The sequence below is a fragment of the Brachionichthys hirsutus genome, chromosome 1 (assembly GCF_040956055.1).
Source record: "Brachionichthys hirsutus isolate HB-005 chromosome 1, CSIRO-AGI_Bhir_v1, whole genome shotgun sequence".
NCBI classification, from domain to species: Eukaryota; Metazoa; Chordata; class Actinopteri; order Lophiiformes; family Brachionichthyidae; genus Brachionichthys; species Brachionichthys hirsutus.
The window spans coordinates 8,382,736-8,404,963 of NC_090897.1; the positions used below are offsets into that span (position 1 = coordinate 8,382,736).

Consider the following 22,228-nt stretch of genomic DNA (forward strand, 5'->3'; position numbering starts at 1 on the left):
ACTGTGCAATTGGTTTCATTGTTGAAATTTTTTTAAGTGTTCCTTCAATGAGAATATGTTCATTGTGAGCAAATCATTTAAACATTCATTGGGTAGGCAGCATGCCACTCAAACTTGCTGCACTTAGTTATTTTAAACTCTATAATAGTTCAAAATGACTAACTTCAAAGTCAGCACACGACTCATTATCATTACTTCAGAAACTAGAAAATCACTCAGTGAGCGCAAACCTCCACCAAGCAGCTCATTTCCCTCATAATTGGATTTACGCTGTCCACATCATCATCGTCAAAAGGTCCTACATTTTTCTTGATATCTTTATACACCAACCATGAAAAGTAAAAGTGAATTTATTTTTAACTCATTTTTTAATCCATAAATTGACTTTTCAATGTAAAAAATTAGTATTTTTTTCCATGACATCATTCTGGATCAGATCCAGAAGGTATTTTACATGATAGTTCATATTATTTTTGGTGAGTGAATTGAATGCATATTTTACAAGATATGATTTATTTATTAAAAAAAAAAGCCTCCATTAAAAGTCATTGGAAAAATCCTGATTTCTTTTTTGTTTGTTTGTTTTTTTGTATCTGGATCGCTCTCAAAATTTAATTGGATATAAGTTAGACCAAGACCCATCTTCAGGCGGAGGTAATAAAGTACTGAAATTGTATCTATCTGCTAATCCACAAGTCGAGTGCAAATCTAGAACTTCTGATAGCTTTTTCACCATCATCATACATAAATAAACGACTTTGAAAACCAATTTAAAGGATTCGAGAAGCCCTTTTTCCACCAAGATCAAGCAAAAGTGCCACAACAAAAACCCTTCTAAACAACTTCTTAGTTTGTTTAAACTGAACAAAACAATAGCAGAACAATGTCTCTCTAATTTTAACACATAGCGAGCTGGTGTAAAACAGAACAGCAGGGGCAACTAGTGTGATGTCTTACATATGCATTGAGCAGCGCTCTGTCAACGTCCTCACGAGTTTGCTATGCATCCCCAATTCCAACACGTATTTGGTTGATTTTGTTCTTCTTTGCTGAGCTTACTTCTTCTAGCTGTAGCTTAAATCATCCAGTTAAATAATAGCCAAGGAGATGTCACACCCTCATCGCCGCTGCCACCTCAGAGGCAGGGCAACAGAATCACGACAGAAATTAAATACGTGTCAGTGCGTTTGCAGTAGTGACAAATCAATGATTTTATACAAGAACCCTCGTATTAAGCAGTAAAATAAGGCAATAATGAGGATGAGTCAGCATCACCAGCAGCAACATGCCAAGCAGACTCACCTTTTCCTGGTATTGCCGTCTAGATGAGTCGAGCGATTGGATCAGCGCTGTTGCGTGGCCCACAAACATGGCGTAGCAGGTAGCGCCCACAATCATGCTGAGGATGGTCAGCCACACATCTGTCATGCCCACCGGGGGGTGCATGCCATACCCAATGCACAGCATGTGGCTCATAGCTTTGAAAAGTGCGTAGGAGTACTGCTGTCCCCATGTGTCATTCTGGATGAGAAAGAGGACACGGGGTAAGTTAGGGTGAGTAAACTGGAATGACTGCTATCTTCATTTTCATAAAGGTATTGTTGACACAGTAAAGTTCAATGACCCCCCCCCCCCCCCCCCCCAACAGCTCATGCACAAGCTCATTTCCTGTTCACTTAAGACAAAACAAATGTCTGACTTTAAGCTGTCTGTTCAATAAAGAGCAGCAGGGAGGGTAAAACATACTTTTCAATATGCAAACACTTGGAGCAAGCAGACATTTGTTCTGGAGCCTAAAACAGAGCCCTGAGAAGAGGTTGTCGGAGCACAAAGCACTCGAGGCACACGTGATATTAAGTGGGTCAGCTATTTAGAAAAAAATGTGATTTCTGTGTGAGTATTCTCATTTGTAGATAAATTGCCCCTTTTCCTTTAAATCCCAGCGGTAGTTCATGGCAAATCAATATCAGCTCTCTCCTGGGGGGGTGACATGTCCAAATTGCTTTCAAACTCATTTCCACAGTAGAAAAGCAGAGACAGAAAGAGAGAGACAGCAATTTCATTAGAGCCTTGCTGAAAAGGTAAGGAGCGATGACCCAGCCAGATAATGGGACAGCTACTTGTAAAAGAAGACAAAAATGTCCCATAATGATTCTAATCAGGACCAGACCAACGGTGACTTAGCCAATGCTAACAAACTCTTTGTCTACCAGGTTCTGTCAACAGAACGTGTGGACCGTTCCATCAGAGAGGTGCCCCCCCCATGAGGCTGGAAGTAATTCACAAATATATATATTTGTGTCACACTGTGCGAAACAAAACAAACCAAAATTTGATGTTAATTAGAGACTGCGTCCCTCACACATATAATATAGCCAGAATGAAATATAAAATAATCTGGTGTCAAGGCATTCGGCATGTGAACTAATTCTCCTCAGTGATGGAGAAAATATGCATTAAAATATTTTAGAAAATCAAAACTGGATATTTGTATTTCTGTTTAAAAATGATGTGAAGATAAAAGGTCTTGCTTAAAAACAACAGCAAATATAGCAAATGTCATATTTCTAAATCTACCTTTATCTGTTGTGGTGTTGGGTATACTGTATATTTATGAAAGTACATAAATGTTAGAATGATGTTTTTTCAGAATAAAATAACAAGATAACCCATTTGCACTTATTTCCATTACTGCAAAAATAACAAAACTCCAACCTCTCCTTGCATACTGCACTGTGGCGCAATGAGACACATTTTACATTATGTTGCCTGAAGCTCATGCTTTTATGCAACTTAAGATAATCCATTTGAATTTTGGTAAAATTCATATTTCATGGTGGAACAGGGATAAAAATAAAAATGGAAGGAATGATGACAGTGAAGATTCATTTTGTGTTGAAAGAGGTTTATTAAAATGAAAGGTTGGTCAAAAAAGGCGAGTATCTTCCTGGTAATACTGAACCTGAGCAGGACTCTGCCTCACCTGTTTGTGTATCTCTGCAAAGACAGGTATAAAAAAAAAAAAACAAGCCAGAATCAGCTAAAGTGTGAAACATCTCAGGGGACATGGTTTGCAACATCTGTCCTTTCTTATGAATAGATATAACAAGTGAGCACATCGGGGGGGCAGTGAGGCATGATGAGGCAAATGCATCATACCTTAAGCGATGTAACAACTCATGTGGCATCTGCTCTGGAACAGGGATCATATGACTGACTAAAAACTGCTTTACGTAAAGCTCAGAGATGGTTACAGTTGATTGTTACAGTTTTAAACAATTAGCTTAAACACATTCTGGGGTTGTAATTTGTCACACTGTATATTATATAAGATTATTCATTTCAATTACAAATGTAAAATGTGTTTTTCTACACTACAGAATGAGAATGTCAACAATAACTATTCAATTCAGAATTAAAAAATAATAATTGTTTAGATATACGATATTTTGGTCTGTCGCTGATATGGCTTGCCAATTTCACAAAGGATTCGCAGAGCATTGCCCTGTTGACACTACTTTCATTTTTGTGTTGGAATCAACCTCTTCAGCTGCATTTCTCAAGGGATAAAGATACTTTAGGTCGATTTATTGTTATGCTGATGAAAACTGACAAACTATTATGGCAACATTAAATAACAGCAATATAACTGGAAACCTTTGCTATTCCACACTTCCCATCCTTGTCGGAAAATCACAATCCATGTTTCGAGAGCGATAGCCATAAAGCTTCCTACTACTACTACTGTACTTTCAGCTTGTCCCCTGAGGGGTTGCCAGAGCACATCAACGTTCTCCACTTCACCCTGTCCTTTGCATCGTCCTCCCCAACAGCCACTCTCATGTCCTCCCTCACTACGTCCATGTATCTCCTCCTGGGTCGACCTCTAGCCCTGTTCCCTGGCAGTTCCATCCTCAGCATCCTTCTACCGATATAGTCCCTAATAATAAAGCCATATACAGCAGCCATGAAGCTTCCGATATGTTGTAATTATTAGAAAATTCTATAAAAGAGGGAACATTTCACAGACAAATATCCTTGATGTGGGGCTCAAGGTTCCATATATTATTCATGACAGGCTTCCCAAGAATGCTCAAGCGTTTTAGTACATCAGCTACAGGGTGGCGGAACAGCTCCTCTAAGGCCAAGGTCAGCCTTACTTCATATGCAACGCTTCAACCAAGTCCACAACATGAATATATTTCCCTACTGCTAGAAGTATGTTGGGCGGCATAGTTCGCTGCCGTCTCACAGCAAGAAGGTACCGGGTTCGAATCCTATCTGCGTGGAGTTTGCATTTCCTTCCTGTGTCTGCGTGGGCTTTCTCCAGTTTCTCCAGTTCCCCCCCCTCCTCTAGAAACATGCGATTCAGGTGAGCTGATTACGACTAAATGTCTGTACCGGGTGAGTGGTTGTCTGTCTCTGTGTGGCCACGTGATGCGCTGGTGCAGCAGCCAAGGTGTTCCCCTCCTCTCACGGCAAACTGGGATCGGCTCCATCAACTCCCGTGACCCGCGAAGGGGGAAATCGGCAAGAAAATGGATGGATGGGTGGAATTATGTTGAACTATAATTGTTCTCATCGTAAGAAGCTGGCTCAGTTTTCAGAATCATGTATGACTACCGGAGGTGTGAGGCAGTATCTGCAGAGACCCGTGTGTGTGTGTCTGTGTTTTCCTCGTCATCTTCACGTTATTTTCGCTGAAATGGAAACATGTCTGATCACTTGGACTTGGAGTTTCTGAGCAATGATCATGTGCTGGGTATGAGGCCGTGACCTTTTTTTAAATTATTCATTAATTGACTTACCACCATCTTGTTTTTGGACACCCAGCAGTCAGCAGGGAAGTCCTGCAGCATGGGCACCAGGAACTGCAGGCAGCCGTCCCAGTGACAGAGCAGCAGCATCATGCCGATCAGGTTAACTATCCTCACCATGGCGCTGGCTAGGTCATACGTCATGTGGAAGATCTGACGGGTAAGAGAGGAGGGAAGCAGGAAACAGGTCATAGGAGAGCGATTCGTACGGATGGTCAAATCCCTGGAATGACTCCAGGGACGCATAGACACATAATCCGAAGAGATTTTCAACTATTCCATTTCTGTTCTTTGAGCGAGTCAAGGACTGGTTTAGTGTTTTAAGATGACACATACTTAGTCTGTTGAAACCTTTCATGTTGAACATGGATAAGTTAGAGGATGCAGATATTGAGTTCTCAGAATAGTCCATTGGGGGATGATCTTCTGACTGGGACAAGAGCTTTACCTCGCCTGCTGTTGAATCGCTCTTATCATCATCCACTCAGCCACACACAACAATGGTCATGGGTGGAGGTGGCTACCCTCTTGGGGTAAGGCCTTCACTGGCTTGATTTGTTAATCCTAATGATCAATATGCTCATATGGCGCTCCAGGACTTCTGGGCTTTTGTAGATTTTAATGGGCTCATCCATTCAAAACTGCTTAATCCAACTCAAGACCATTGTGCACCATGCACTAACCACTCCGCTCCTTATTCCTTATTAAAATCCACTCAGTGCCAGTTAAGTGCTTGTGACTGAGAGAACGTTCCTTCTTTATTTTGCTGAGCAGTAGGTGATGAAGGTGATGAAGGATATTAACACGTTTGCCACCCAAATCTTCATTTAGTCTGTATTCTTAAAGGACTGGGCTTGTCTACTTTCCTGCTCCCATCTGATTGCATGTGCATGCTATGAGGGAGGCTGGCAGCGCCCATCGCTGTGTTTGCTCAGGACAGTGTGGGTGCCGCTGCTGCACCGAATCACATCAGTTTAGCTCCATCAACAGGCTAGCATGAGCCCAGTGATAAGCTTAAAAAATAAAAAATGTGCCCAAGCCAGGAGCAAAGCCAGCCTTTCTCTCAGGATGGATGGAGACGTTTGTTCTCAAACGCTCTGTCTGCTCAAACAGACATGACACAGTGAAACTTAATGTGTCTCTCTGCCATGCTGTTCTCTGGGCTGCTGTTCAAAATGTTCAGCCCCGGGCACATCACCTAAGTTTAATCCTTTTTCCAGCTGCACCTTTTCCCACTCAACCCCACAACATCTTATAATTTTCAACAGTCTGTTCGCAGCTGCATGACAAATATGAGGTACAGTTTGTTTGTTTTATAGCAGTCAGTCTTTTTATAGAGATAAACGAGCTATGCTGTGTAATATGCAATGTTGTGCCATGATGATGACTTTCCAGCTGTAGTCATAATAGCTTCCCACAGAATTGAAGTTACAAATTCACTCTGTGTGAGACTGATAAATCATGAGGTGCCCTTTTTCCATCTCTTATATTGAACTTGATATACTTAGCCACGCAATTGAGTTTTGAGACAATAAAATGAGGCTTACATGTCGAAAAACATTGCGATATAATTGTTTGCACATTAAGACAGCTATTCCTAGATCATGAAGAATCAATAAAGATATAACATGTATAAGCAGGAAAAGTATTCTTTACATTATATATATTTTTTGAGTCTTTTATTTGACATTCTTCAAAACTTACCATTCTAATATTACTTTTACCCTCCGGCCGTGAGACAAAATCTTGTCAAATATTAATCTTTGTAGCTTTTCCTTTAAGTATTGGAGAAATATTTATTCTTTACTATAGAACTGGTAATATAGAAGCTGAATATTTAGATTTGTAGAAACATAAAATACTCAATGTCTCTATGGATTCTATTTCCATAACCCCCCCCCCAGATCGCTCCGAGTAAGGATGATTAAGAAAGCCACACTAAACTGAGTCACATGGGATCCTAGTTATCTTATGTGTCATTGTCAAAAGTTAAACAATGTTTTCCGTGGTTCTGGTGCAAGTAAAAATAAAGAAAATTCAGGAGGCTGCATCCATTTTCTTTTTCATACATTTCTATTGTGTCTTCTACTTTTACAGGTTTTTCCTCAATCACATAAAATATCGCTGTGCTTATGGTGCATGAAATAATCTACTTGCTTGGTCTGCTATTATTCCCATTATGTAAGATGTTTCTGAACTTCATTATGTCAGTATTCATGAAGCAGGATAAACCCTTTTCAGTATCTTAAGGCAAAGCACGAAAGACTCATCACTGCTCAACAAATAGCTCTTCATATATTCCCACTGTAGATGTGCCCTCAAAGACCTCTGGCACTTAACCACTGTGTGGAGAATAAAGCCAACGAGAAGTGTCACAGTAATGCCATGCAAAGCTCCAGTTTGCAACCCAATCTCGACTGTCACTGCAGGAAGGTGATTCCTCTATCTCTCCCCACAGCCGCAGTCAATTCACATTCAGCCATACCAGCCAGGAACAGACTTTCTACTTACAGAAACATTGTTCCCAAGATTGGCTCCCTTACAAAGTTGGATCATTATTGAAGGATCATTATACTGAGGCAAAGAATTAAGTCCTCGTATCTCCTCTCAGTCTCCTTTCATTTCAGCCTCTTGCAGCCCGACATGAAGAAGAGGGGCTCTGGAAGCGTACTGTGCATTAAAACATTTAAAGTATTTAACACAGGGCATTCCACAACATGTTGTGTTATGTGGGTGATGATGGATTGCTGAATACTTCGATGTAATTGATAAGGACAAAACAGTATTAGTATCAGCATAAACAAGAGCTTTGATGGATGAAGGCATGCAGATGCAATGCTACACTTTCTTTGGAGGGGTTGGTTGTTACTCCCACCACCCTCATTGGGTCTCACTATATGAAGCACCACACTGATGTCTTTCTTAAATTAAATGCAAATGCTGTGTTTTACAAACACTAATCATGTGGGGAAAAGTCACTCAACATGTGTATTGATTATTAAACTGCAATTACTACAATTGACACCACAGCTTGTAATTCAAGTACAGGAATAGACTGTTTTGCATGTGAATGCACCTTAGCCTCATTTAAAAACAAATTTGGTCTCATAAAAAAATAAAAACTCTTACCAAGAGATTGTCCAAAGATATTCACTAAGTTTCCAAGACAGAAATAAAATATTAACAAGTAAAGACCAATAAAAGTTACAATATGTATTAAAGTCATCAACTAATCTCCTCTCTCCTTGTGAACCTGCGAGCAGACCCAGATGTGCACTGGGTGGATGAAGGCAGCTGCCGAGTCATCAGAGAAACGGAGTGAGACGAGTGGGATCCAGGTGAGAGAAGGGATGCATATTTCCCACGGTGCTGATGGTCGCTGCCCAGACAAAGTCGACTTAGCACTAGTCTGACGCATCTGGCGTTCACAGCTCAGACTGCTAATGATGATGAACGTTTGCCGTTTTTTCTGATGACATTTTGCTGACTGAACCCGTAAAATGTCGCATAGACTTTTACTGCTAATAAAAATGTTGTTTGATTGACTTGATATGGTGTTTTTGCATAATTCACATGATTAAATAATAAAGTACTGTATTTAATACTCTAATAAATAATTGGGTATCTTATAAGCAGTTTCTGGTTGTATTTAGCGCTGATATGTAGTGGAGGTCAGCATGCCATTCCTCAGGAACAGTCCTGTCTGTATGGTATTTACCGGTATTTGATTTTGTGTATTGATTTCAACATGCCTCACCCTCCTGTGTTTGAGCAAAGACATGATTTACCCATGATGAATAATTAGGAACAAGTAAACGAACCCATGTATGGGCTCAGTGTTATTTTTAGCCATCCACAGGTTGGATTTCTCACTATAAATGCCTTCAGCCAAAATGTCACGCTCATGCATGCTGTCATGGTGGACGTAGGTCACGTGGAGAATAAGAAGTAGGCCTGGGAGTGGACCACTGGGAACGGCCTTCCATCATCTGTCTGAACAGGCCTGGAGGGTTCAGATCACAAAAACCACTCCACTCTGCTCCCTACAAAGATGCGCCATTGGCTTTGTGCAGGATTACACGGTTCTCTGTAATAGTATTTTTTTTTATTTTTTTAAGCAAATCCTCTGTGGGTATTGATATCAGACAAGGTTTATTCAGTGTTGATGACCTGTCACTATTGCTGGCAAGCCTCATTGTTCACTGAATAATAGCCCATTAAATATACTTTTCCTTCTTTTCTTATCTCTGAAAGAGCAGTCCTTGGCCAAGGCAATGGGTCACTGAGTAGAGGGCTGATTAGCCGATTTACCTCATTTAAATGTTTTTGTATGGATTTACTGAGTGGAAATGAAAGACGCTTCGCTTCCTTGGACCTATGGGATAGCCACATGGCTAGCTTCTATCAAAGCACCTGAGAGTTTTACGGATTCATTGTTTTGTTTGCTGCTGCACAAAGTCACTTTAGCGAGCCAAGACGTAAATCTTCATAATTCAAAATGTTGATATAAATAGAAATAGATGTTCTGTAACCTTGTTATAAATAAATACAGGAGTTGTGGTCAATCCACACACCGACCTTGCCATCAGATACCCCGTTCTTTGTCTGTCAGACTCTCTGCAGCCTTTCGATAAAGGGCTCAGCACACAAAATCAACTATATCCACGCCAAAACCGAAAAATGACTGGGCTGACTAGCTGAGATGTTTATGTTGTAGGCATCAGGCACGATGGGAGGAAGCCCTCAGAGCGTAGTCATTAGTGCACTGCCTTGAATCTGATTTCACAGGATGACTAATCTGATCCAAGTCACTGGTTCGTCAACAGGAGACAACGCCAATGAGGGGAATATCCGGTCACAGCCTTATTTTTACCCAGATGAAAAATGAAAAGAGGAAGCTGTCAAGAGGGAGACAGGGAAGGACGCCATAATGGCAGTCTGTCCTTCGCGTGTGTGTGTGTGTGTCATTATGTAAGGTGGTGCTATCGCTGCCATTGAGACACTACAGCCAAAACCTCCTTGTTTGCAAACAGCGTGCTGTCAAGATGTCGGTCACAAAAGTGTCCTTAAGTCTGGAGTGTCTGAAATTGAAATTAAAGCAATCAGAGCTCATTTGTGACAGCTGTGATCATAAACAGAGATTCTTGAGAGGCCTTTGCTTTAGTTGAGTTTATCTGGAAGCACTGAAGACAATGTGAATTTTAATGTCCCTCCTAAATTCTTACAATCAGTTGTGACACAACATTGGTGCAGGAAACCTTATTTGTGTGCGGGTTAAAGTTCCATTGAGCTAATTCTGATTATTTATGACATTGTTGGGTTGTTTAACTCATTGAATGCCAGCCATTTTCAGCTCAGCTATATGCTGAGTGCTCCAGTTTTCGCTCATTTAACCCGATTTTCCAACAGAATATTCTTTGCTATGACTATTCAAACACCAAACCTACAAAATGAAGGATTAAAGTCTCTTCTTTCATCAGAAAGAAAAATACAATTAATTACGGAGTTATTGGGCGTTGAAGAGAGGCATATTTCAATGTCAGTGCTGGCAGTGAATGTTTGGATTAAAAAACAAACGTCTTTAGAAGTCAATGGCATACAATGAGTTAATGCACATGGTTTATATATATAAAAAAACACACAATTAATTTGTTGATTTTTTTTCATCTGCATCTGAATCTGCAAAGTAACTTACTAACATTTTCATATAAATGTAGCAGAGTAACATTTAATGTAATTTAATGGTTAGAATATCATTGAGCTGTATTATGTTTGACCCAGAATCCTCTCTGTAATGTTCCCACTGGAGAAGCCTGATAATCAAGCATCACACTCAAGGACAACTGAACAATGTGTTCATGTGCAAACATTCAATGTGCTCCCCTAAGGACATGCAAGAGAGCCTTCCAACATGCAAGGAGCTGCAACTGACACATCATTGCTACTATTAACGGACATATACCTCCACTGCATTTCAATTGGACCATGTTCCATATTTAACTCTTCGCCAGTGACCATGAACAAGTTTACATGTCAAGCAATGTAATCATTTCATCAGGCCGAAGCCATAAAAACTCTAAAAATAGTAACGTTTTTAATCTCAGAGGGGTTGTCGAAAGCATCACCTTTATGTCTCTCTGACAGATTGTCATTTCACTTTTGAAATACCGACACAATGGCCAAAGACAAATTCTATGGGTCAGTTAACTAAATGTTCCCGAAAGATTACAAAATAGACTTATGACACATTGGGATAACATTTTGCTGTGAAATGCAGGTCATACGGGTGCAATGTCTCGCAAGAGAGTTAGTGGGAAAATGATTAGCTGAGTCACCTTTAGAAATTGGTTTCTGTATGGACTGGTCATTGCGCCATCATGATTTTAAGAATCAATTTTGAAGACTTCTCCATGCTTACGCTCTTGTCATCTTCAATATTATTTGGCTCTGTTTTATCACTGCTGTTGTCTGAAGTGTAGCGCTCACTAGAAAATGTGAAGAAGTCAGTCAGGCGGTGGGTTTTCTGTTACAAGTTATTTTGTGTTGACAGATAGTTTCATCTGGTGTGTTCTGGTGCTGAGGCGAAGCTGGCTTTTCACTCCATCTGCTTCCATAGCGTTTATCAGCTCACCTCACACACAGCGCTATATATATATATATATATCCATATCCCACTCTTGCATTACCCACAGCTTGAAAATAGCTTTAACTCAGTAACAATAAAGTTTATTTATCTATCTATCTATTTATCTATCTGTCTGTCTACTTCTACCTTTCCTTTCTCACTTTCGAAAGCTGACTGCCAGGAGTTTCTGGCAGCATGCATGGAGGCCAAGGATCTCCCCCAGTGGTTCATTTGAACTTTCCCTTTGCCTTTGAAATGGCACCACAGAGGTCTGCGTGATTAATGTCACCACTCACACATAAGCTGTTCTAGTGGCAGCTGAACATTTGAAAACCAGGAATGTTTTAAAGTACCCTTTGGGCATATCTGGAGCTGTTTGATTGGAGATCAGTTTGCTATACAGTTCCATTTGTCCAATTCATGCATTCAGGTGCACACAGCTGAGAGACGCTATATGCAAATAGGATAAGAACTTGTGAAAACAGGGTTCACACTAAAATAATGTACTGTCAATGTGACCTTGAGAAGTCCCCTGTGCATTATCTAATTTATAGGACAACACTGCTGTACAAAGGCCCTATTTTTTTGGAAAATATTTTTCAGTCATTTAAATATTTGCTCTTCAGAAATTATGCTTAACTACCTCAATCAATATTGCTACATAGACAGGCGTATTGATTGCTCACATCAAAACTGTTATGTTGTTGGCTGTGAAAGACAACTTCATTTCAGTAAAACTGTAGTAAGACGAATGTCTTTGTGATGAAACCAGTATAAATTGTAAAAAGAAATTCCTATACACTGTATGATTTTATAAACAAAATGGAAATTGGGCAGGAAAACATCAGTAAAAAGAATTTGAAGTAATTTCGACACTGTAGTCAGAAGTGTGTAAAACAAAAACAGTGTGCATAAGATGTATGGACAGCTTGCATGACATGTAAAATGAATGTTCACAAAACTTCCCTGTTAACTAAAAATGAGCATTTGATGCTTGAAATCAAGGGCAGTGTGAACTGCAGCGATGCAACATCTGTATTATGACCATGCACACTCTTCACTGAGAAACTAAACCCTGGAGTGAAAGCCTCCGACGTTCCCTGCCACGGCTTCAAAGAAACAAGCTTGTAGTGGACTTGTGCTATTTAAAGGAAGGATACGTGGAATGACAAACGGCAGTACATTCAGACGTGTTGAGCCTCCGAGAATTAGTGCAGCTCGTGGGCTGCATTTATTAGCAAGTCTTTCCTCTCCTTGTGTCACTGACCTGCCAGAGCAGTCCCGACTGCCTCTCATTAAAGAGCCAAGGGGGGGGGTGTCTTCCTGTTGACTTCAGGCTGCTTCATTTTACTAAACAAGATTAATCCGTGACAACAATGAAAATATTAAATGACTGACACAGTCATAATCAGTCTTGTATTGCTACAATATCTCTGGGCTCTGTGCTCACTGCTAAATGAATATGCACACGGAGGGGGGAAAATCTAATCAATGACCCAACTTCATCAGCCTATCAGTGACTAGGGTACAGCTAAAGACCCTCTCATGTAATCAGAAGCCTCATCTATCCATATTGCCTTACCAAGGGGGGAAATGGATGTAAGAGGGCTCAGCAAACGTACTTGAAGTGTTTGACTCGCATCAGCAAATCATATGCATTCATTGTGATTTCCTCGTCTCTCTGCAGCTATAGCTGATTCACTGTGATTATACTTGACGAAATATAGGGAATCTAGCTTTCAAAAAGAACTAAAAAAAAAATGGCACACATCACACACATCCTGCAGGAAGATGGGAAACATTCAGCAACAACTGCAGGACTACGTGTAATTAATATAATGCTTGCTCCTACCTCCTCCCATTGGTGGATGTAGCGAATAAGTCTAGAGAGGCGTAGGAGTCTCAGCAAGCTGAGGATCTTTGTAAAGCGGACGATCCGTAAGGCGCGTGCAGTCTTGTAGAAATCTGAATCGATGCGTGTTTCCACAATGAGGAAGATGTAGTCCACGGGGATGGAGGAGATGAAGTCAACAACAAACCAACTCCGCAAGTATTTGATTTTGATCTGCTGTGGATCCAAGATAATTTCCGTGTTGTCCTCCTTGACAATGCCCGTCCTGAAGTTTAGAACTAGGTCCATGAGGAAGAAGGTGTCGGAGACCACATTGAACACGATCCAGGGAGGCGTGTGCTCATCCTTGAAGAAGGTGATGCCCACAGGAATGACGATAAGGTTGCCAACCATCAGCAGAAGCATAGTCAAGTCCCAGTAAAACCTTTTTGGAGAGAGTAGAGAAAGTCAGAGCAGAGTTGTCAGCAGCAACATCATATTCTCCTGTGTGCTGTATATTGTTACATTATGGAGTAGCTGACATATGATAGATTACCTAATGCAAGAGTGTGCAACATATTGTGAAGGAGGGCCAGATTTGATAAAGTGAATGTGTCCGAGAGCCAACAGACCATGATGACAACGTTTGAAACAATCAAAGATACACATAAATATTCTGTTATTTCATATTTTCATTTATATGCAACAAACAATGAAGTTAGCAAATGTACGCATTCAGATGAACAAATCAGGGCACAAAAGTATTAGACAAGAATTGTTCATTCGTGTCTAATACAATTGATCTGAAATGATGCATCTTAATGTTTCCTTTGGTTGTCTTTAATCAAAGAGGCCAATTAACAATCTGTGCAAGTCAAACGTGATGCACACAATGCTACTTAAGGGCACAGATACTAAATGAGGTAATGCTGATATTGTTGATAGCATAAATATCTTCAAATATCTATGATGTTTAATATGCTGCCCTAGGCTTCTAAAATGATGAATGAGAATGAATAAAATCAAGCATGAAAAGATCTTGCGAGAAAAAAAATCACTTCATTTTATGTAAAGCGCATTTAGCCAAAGGGAGAGGCAATCTATGAAAAAGGCTGTCACACTTAACTGGAGAACAACATCTGTAACAATGTGTGTATTACCAGGAAAAGAACAGCCCGTCGGTTTTAAACAAGCCAGCTGACAAACAAAGATTTAAATGTCTGAGAAAAAAACAAAAAAAACAAGGTTAAACAGGTTAATCCTATTTTTGTTGTCACCTGCTCCAACGATGTTGGGGCTTTTTTTTTTTTTTGCTGAGGACTGCCAGCAGGCACACTGCAAGCATGTCACTGACACTGGGGCTGTGCAGGCAAAGGTGGCTATATTTAGGTGAGGCACACTGTTTTATCAAACCGAGGTTAAGAATATTTCATCAGAGGGAGAGGCAAATCTGCCCAAACCTTCGGCTCTCACCAAGGGATTTAGTAAATACCTAAAAGGAGAGAAGGGAAGCAAAATCAGCTGAAAGGAGTTAAATCTTACCTAACACAGCTAAAGAGATCTATAAATAAGATTACAGGTTGTTCTGCGGCAGGACACCAAGGTAAGGTTACAGCGTATGGGTTTTTATTCGTATCATTATTCAACAGAGCAAAATAGACGGCGCTATACACATTGTCAACTCACTGCAGGAAAATGTTTTGCAACAGATAAAGGAATGAGCAATGACTGAAGTAAAAGAAGAATAAATAATAAAAACAACAAAAGTCGATAGTAGAAATGGATCTACAGGTTATTTCTGTCACAGCAGGACACAGTGAAGTGCATGAAAATGTTTTTTACAACAATAATGATTGCAATCATAAATGAAATCAGTGGATATTGATTATTATTATTATTTGAGAAGAGGATTTTTATTTATTTTGATAAATAAGACAAAAATCCAAAGCACATGCAATTTGGGAGAGGATTTGGAGAGCAGATACCTCCACCAAGCTTATGCGCATCGCTACGGCAACGCCAGGGCCTGCCCAGCCTCTGATTGCCTTGCCATGATGCCGATGATGATGATCATACCTCTAATGAAGCCCTTCACTGTCCCAGCTTTGACTATGTGAGAAATGTTATGTTACAAAAACATAACATCTTTAACAACTTGAGGGAAATCCATTCAAGGATATTCGAGTTGTCCTGCTTATGCAGACACACATACACACACACACACACACATACACATTAAAACAGAAATTATCATATAGCCTCCTCCATTTTTTGTTTTCAGAGATAATGGTAATTATGTTCTATTGGTTCAACAGAAATTTCAACAATTTAATGTCTAATTAATGACTGGGAGTTTTATTTTACTTCCTTGACCTGTTGTGTTTTATATTTCAGGTCTTTAATCAGAATCTGAGCCGTCAACCCAGAACAAGAGTTTCCATCTCTGAGAAAGTCTCAAATACCTGACACACGCTAGTATGGCCACTTTGTGAGATGCGTCTTTGAATACATCGGAAGTGTGTGTTCAGAGCTCCGGCTAAACAATTAAATCCGCAGAACCCCTTTGCAAACGGACCATGATGTAATCTCACTGAGAGGACAGCTCTGAAGGAGCCATGTCTGAGTGTTCCTGTCCCCTTCCCATACCTGGGGGGGTGTTCTCTTTGCTGCTCTGTTTCTGCAGAGGTGCCTGGAACCACTGGTGAATATCCAGTCTCCTGGTCCTTGTCTCTGCAGCCCTTTATTTTCCCTCATGGCTTCCCAGAGCACAGCCTGCTATCTATCTGCTTGGAGGAACAAAAAAACGGTGCCAAAATACTCTACTGTCAGTCCTCCGTTGGGATTTAATAGTGAGATAATACGTGGCAGGGCTGCACAGCAGAAGACAGAGTAAACAGGAATCTCCACAGCTGGTGCCATCAGCATGCGCTTATCCGACCAGAATATGCCAGTATCTGCCTCCAGTGTTGTGGACCGTCATCCTGCCATTAATTGCATCTGAGTTTTATCATGACGCCTTGTTATCTCCCAGTGGTCCTGCGGGTCACGTCAAAGCAGTCCCTTGTCAGCCAACCACAGAGTGTGGCTGGAGGAAACACTGACCAGTGGCGCCAACGCTGAACACAAACACATCCTCCTCCCGCCATCCTCCATTTTAAAGGAGAGAGCCGGAAAGAGAAGACAAATGGAGCAAAGGGCTTCCTCCCTCTGTGTCTATAAAACCAAGAGTTGGTCACACTGTACAGTGTACACTATCACCTCATGCCCTTGCTCTGGGGCTGCACCACACCGGCCCATTATCTTCATCACATCAGATGCTGGAAGCGGCAAATGGAGCAGCCGAAATAAAAAGCCTTTTCCCCAATCTATCTCTGAAAATGGTGATCTGAGGTCAAAGGGCAACACAGAGAAGGGGAACAAAAAGAGAAAATGAAGGACGAGCACATAATAAGTAATGTTGAGAGAAAATTACATTTTATAAACTGAAGCATGGGAACGGCACAGATTGGGAATGTATGTAATGTAAGGCCCTTTTGGACAGAGACGGGTGTTTTATGCATTATACAGGAGAGGCCAATAAAAGGAGCAGATAAAAAGCCTACAAGAAGAATGCACACAGAGTAATAAATGAAATCAAGTCAGAGAGGAGTATCAATCTATCTGATTTTGCTGGGCTGCATGAGTGAGCAAAAGGGGAGGCTTATCTGACCGTTAAACCAAACAGGGCAGGATTTATCATGCTGACTCGTTAGCTCTCTCGATTGTACACGTTAAACAGGATCAAGGATTGGATTTGGACATTGCAACTTTGATGCTGCCTCCCTCTTCAATCAATCACGAGGTAACGTTGCACGGCCACAGTTGATGTCGGTAAAAAGAGGACATGCTGTGGAGATGGTGATGATAAATCAAGAGACTACACTCCCTCTTTGGGAATAGGAGGCACCGATCTGTCTCCCACTATTTCATGTCTCATAATCCAGCCATTTGTCTTTGTCTTCTGGACACCCAGCGTGAGGCAGGGCCAGGTGATAAATATTCATCCAGGGAAGTATTTCTGTGAATCACACCAGCCACATGTAGAGTTCTTCCAGACCTCTTTTCTGATTGGAAAGCCTACTGTCGAAAACATTCTTACAGATTAAACCGTGGTGGTGTTCTCTGAAAAATATCATCCACCTGTCTTTGCTTTCCTGCACTGTGGTCGCTGTGGACAGTAAATGTAGCAATGCCGATGGATTAATGGCAATACATCACAGGTAAATGATCAGATATGTAGAACGCTCACTTTACATCAAACACATTGAATTGTATAATTAATTACTGTCTGTGATAAAAAAAAAAGAAAAAAAAAAAGAATTGCTATCTTAGATCATTTTGTAGGACTCCAATGTAAGAAAGGATGTGGAAGAATGAAAAGTAATGACAGTCTTGTTGTCCCTCACAGGAAACCGGTCATCCCCCCCGACTCATCTGCAGAAACTGTTTACCGTTTCTGGCATAATCGCCTAATCGACTCTGACCTAAAGTGAACCAACCGGTGAAGCTGCCAGTGAAACATTATGTTTTAATGTGGTGTTACTCATATTGTGTCCATCCTCTACAGCAGCATGCCAATGCCATTTTCACAAGTTGGTCCTTGTCTATCTAGGGCAGGCTGATGTGGGGAAAAAGGCAATCCAATTTTAGAGAGACAGGGCTGTGAGAATCCCCTGGGATGAAGGGCAAGGCTGGAAAGGTCAGTGTGTATAACATATGGACGAACCTGTAGTGGGACACAGGTTAAACCAGGGATTGTGCGATTTGGTTGTTGCACCATACAAAGAAACATTAAGTGATTTTGGACACACTAGATAACTGTTCTCCAATTAAAAGGACACATCAGGATTAAATCTCATTTGTAATTAATACTTAAATATTTTTTATCCTAAATGAGGTAAAAACAAAGGCTTTTATGTCCAAGGTCAAAAACAGTGACATAGTGAAGGTGCTTATAATGATTTATTTTTTATTTTATAGTAAATGCCTCAATTTGCCTTCTAACTAAGAACAAACTGGAGAAAAGTAGTGAAATATTTCCTCCAATTATGTGTGTGAACAAGATGCCCGGAGAATGAGTGGCAGTTGTCATTCAGAATCAGTGGCATATAGGAGGAATTTAAACCCCAGAAATCATAATGATTCATTCCCTCATGTTGAATCAGCATAAAATAGAGAGCTTGCACTTTCTTGTTTGCAAACAACCAAAGACATTTCGACATTTCCAGCTTTTATTCACACTAATTCTTCCATCATCACACATGGATTAGGGAAAGCAATAATACAGGGACGTCCTTCAGTCTGGTTATCAATTAAGTGATGATGTAGAAGGTTGAGTCGCTGCCGTGGATAATTATACTGAAGATTATATCCACATACCGGTAATCTGTTTTTGATGTTGATTGTTTTTTGACCAACACTGTTTGCATGTCAAAAGCTTGATTGAAATTAAAAGTAAATGTGTAAAATGCAACCATTACTCTTACTAAATGGAAAGAATCTGTCACCTCTATGTTGTTACAACGCACAAAAATACAACCCACCCTGCTTCTTCCTCTTCTGTTACTGTTTTTCAAAAACACTAAATGGTCATTTGTGAACAGATGCATGTGGGGTTTTTTTTTACATGTTATCGGTGAGTAAGACAATAATCACACCTGCAGTGGGAACAGAAACAAATAAACAGTGAAATGTGTTAAAAAGGTAAATACTCAGGAGTGTTCTTGACGATTGAGTGTTGTGTATCCACATGGAGAGATTATAAACTGAAGCCTCAGTGCAGGGGGCGGTGGAGTCGGGAGAACGCCATCACGTTTGTCATCTAGCATTTCCTGCTGAGTGACATGAACAGAAACGCTCCGGACAGGCTTTCCCATTTGCAAAATGCATAGATGTCCAATCAATCGATATAATCTCACCTCGAGATGAGCATCGCTTTTCAAAGGTTAAACTGAGCTCTCTGCCTAATATGTAAAGCTGAATTAAATGACTTATCACAAGAGGAGGCACTCACACACATAAAAAAAAGAGCTATTATTTTACAGTTGTGTCGTTTTGACGCTCCCACAAAAGCGTGCCTGCCTCCTGAGGTCATACGGTGCCATCTGATCATCCTGCAACGATGACAGGTATCCGCCCACCCACTCACTGGCTACGCACGTCCTCCGTGGGCTTCCTCCATTAAATAAATTGTGCTGTAATAATCTCTTTGCTCTTAATATTCGTGGATGAGCGCAGCAGTCTATTTTGATTACCCCACTTTCAGGCCTAGTCAGAAGCATCTGAAATCCCCATGTTTCCGCATCACTAAATTAAAGGAGGAATTATTTCATGGTTTGTCATTCATCCTAGAGTATGTAGAGATATACAAATGTGTTTTCCTCCAGCATCCACCTGCAGATGAGATTTATTGGTAGCAGACACGGTCCAGGAGGGCACAAACTTGTACACTTCAATATCGACTCGATTCATTCATCTTTTGTTTAAAATATTATTCTAATATATTTACAATCATCATTATAGAGGCTTAAAACTATGGTTTGTAGTGTGGAAGTATTTTGAAGTGGATGACAAAAACTTTGCGATTGAGATGCTGTTCATTTTATTTTAAATATTCATATTTAATATTTCCTGCTTCACTAATCCAAGTCCAAAGTGAAAAAAGTATTTTAGTTATTACTTGAATGTTCAGGCCACAGAAGTGCTCTGTTTAAGAGGAAAATGTTGAAATAAGATGAATAAAATACAAAATTAGGGACATCCTGGATCAGTTTCTTCCCTCTTCTTCAAAATTTAAGTTGGGACATCCCTACTTAAAACTGTCAAAAACTTATGTAATTCTCACCTCTGCTACGACTCGCACTATTTCTGCCATAAGACGGGGAATCGCCTTCACCACAGGCGTGCATGTTTCTCCAGCTCAATATCAATACATCTACAGATGAAAAGCCAGAGACCCCCAAGAGACCCAAACAAATCAATAACAAAAGTACTCTGAAATCAGCAGTAATCAACTTGACTGAAATGGAAAGCTTAGTCTTTTTTAAGATGACCGCATACAAACCCAATACACACTGATAGAGATACACAATCTTGCACTATCTTGCAATAAAAACTGCTGTACTTTCAAAATAAAGTCTGTATATTTGTTAGCGTGTTAATACATGATAACGGCAATTACGCTAAAGGGCATAATTGATTTAGCATTTTAAAGCATCTGGAAATTCATCAAAGGAATAACAACCACTGAGATTTATTTCCCTCTGATTTCCCACAAAATACAAGCGTGCTCTCGGTGAAGGTAGCAGCCGTCGCTCCCTTTCTTCTCATCAAGACCACAGTGCTTATCGTTACCATTTCTGCCTTTTGAAGACTGTGATATGCAAATACGCTCACGTAAACATTGTTATGCAAAATACTGCGAGCGTCTGTCCAGAAAAAAAACATTGTTTCTATTTGTGCTGATGGAAGATTTTAAAATGCTAAAGCTCACTTCAACAACAGGATGAAAACATAAAATCAAAAAGTGGTTAAATGAACAGGCAGCAAACACTTTCAGGAACATAGGGCACGTTTTCATTGGTGCTAAAGTTCATTCAACTAAACACAGCCCCGAGGGCCTCAGTGTGCAGGACAGGCACCCCCCCCCCCCCCTCTCTGATATTCTTGGTTCTAAAGAAAAATTGAGATATTTAGAGAGCCTCCAATGTGAAAAATTAGTTGTAATGATTTAACTTTTCTTTCTATCTCTTCTGGAAAATGTGAAAGACTTCTCCGGCTCACATGTCCTCTGGCCTCTGATTCACAAATGAATCAAAACGCACTTAAATAACGGGGACTTTAAACATCAGAGGCATCCACTGGAAATTTGTTATTTTTCAGCTACTTGTCCATATTTATAAAACTCCAAACAAATCAGTGAATTTAAAGGTTTGCTTGGGGGGGGGGGGGGGGGGGGGGGTCTCTGGTTAACTGACCAGATCTGGGAGATGCTTGCTCAGAACTGAAGGAAGCTGTTCAGCCTTGGATCTGGAAATGGGGCTGCAGATTGGATTATGATGCCAGCCATTTTTAATCCGTCTTTTTCCCTTGCAAGACATTGCTCCTCCCTTGCTTCTTAGCATTACACAATACCCGACAAGCAGAGGTTTTGCTGAAGTCTGGTGCGGTGATGACTGTGTGATTTCTGGTGACAGTCTAATTTGAGTTTATGGTGCCAAAGCTTTGATGCAGACATGGGAATAAAACATTTAGTCACAGAGACCCTTCTTTTCTCCGGGCTCATTAAAAGGTCCCAGTCATCTCCTTGTGTACTTTAATTACAGTCCTCTCATCCCGTCTCTGATCCTGATTTCGGAAGACGCTTCATGGTTCTCCTTCAGTTCATTAAATATAAAATAGTCGCTATCATCTCACCATGCTGGGATAACTGGCATAATGGCTGATATAAAGTACCATTCTTCTCCATCTCACATGGAGATGGGCTTTGAATATTAGTTGACGCCTTTAAATACTTTTAATATTATTTAATATTTTTTGGAGCACTCCATTCTTCGTGCATTTTCATTCATCTCTTCACTCCGATACATCTAACTATGAGAATCAAACACGCATCTATTTCACCGAGTGCTGGGTGAAGTCGCTGTTACAGCATCTTGCTCAAAGGCACTTCAAAACCGATGGTCTGCGCCAAGTTTCTGACCTTTCTGCATGAGGGCGGACTCCACAAGCCCAAAATCATCCTTCTTCATGACATTTACCACAGTGAGTAAGAGAGCAGAAGAGGTCAGAGGAAAACACAGGCAGCTGGGAGGTGCAGAGCAAACTTTCTCCGACATGTCTCTGTTGCTGATGAAGACTGTGACTGGTTTTCAACCTCTATGTACAGAGAGGGATTCCTTACGCAGAATAAACCAG

The 22,228-nt window shown here is 40.5% G+C and overlaps 1 protein-coding gene across 1 annotated transcript in view; it reads right to left on the reverse strand.

Annotated features, from left to right (window-relative positions):
• LOC137905509 (potassium/sodium hyperpolarization-activated cyclic nucleotide-gated channel 3-like) overlaps nucleotides 1–22,228 on the reverse strand; it is a 39,730-nt gene that overhangs the window by 15,081 nt on the left and 2,421 nt on the right. Inside the window, exons 3-5 of the mRNA XM_068749790.1 lie at nucleotides 13,295–13,718; nucleotides 4,809–4,970; nucleotides 1,303–1,521 (exon numbers count right to left, since the gene is read on the reverse strand). Coding sequence (XP_068605891.1) covers nucleotides 1,303–1,521; nucleotides 4,809–4,970; nucleotides 13,295–13,718 — 805 coding nt within the window. The remainder of the gene's footprint in view (nucleotides 1–1,302; nucleotides 1,522–4,808; nucleotides 4,971–13,294; nucleotides 13,719–22,228) is intronic.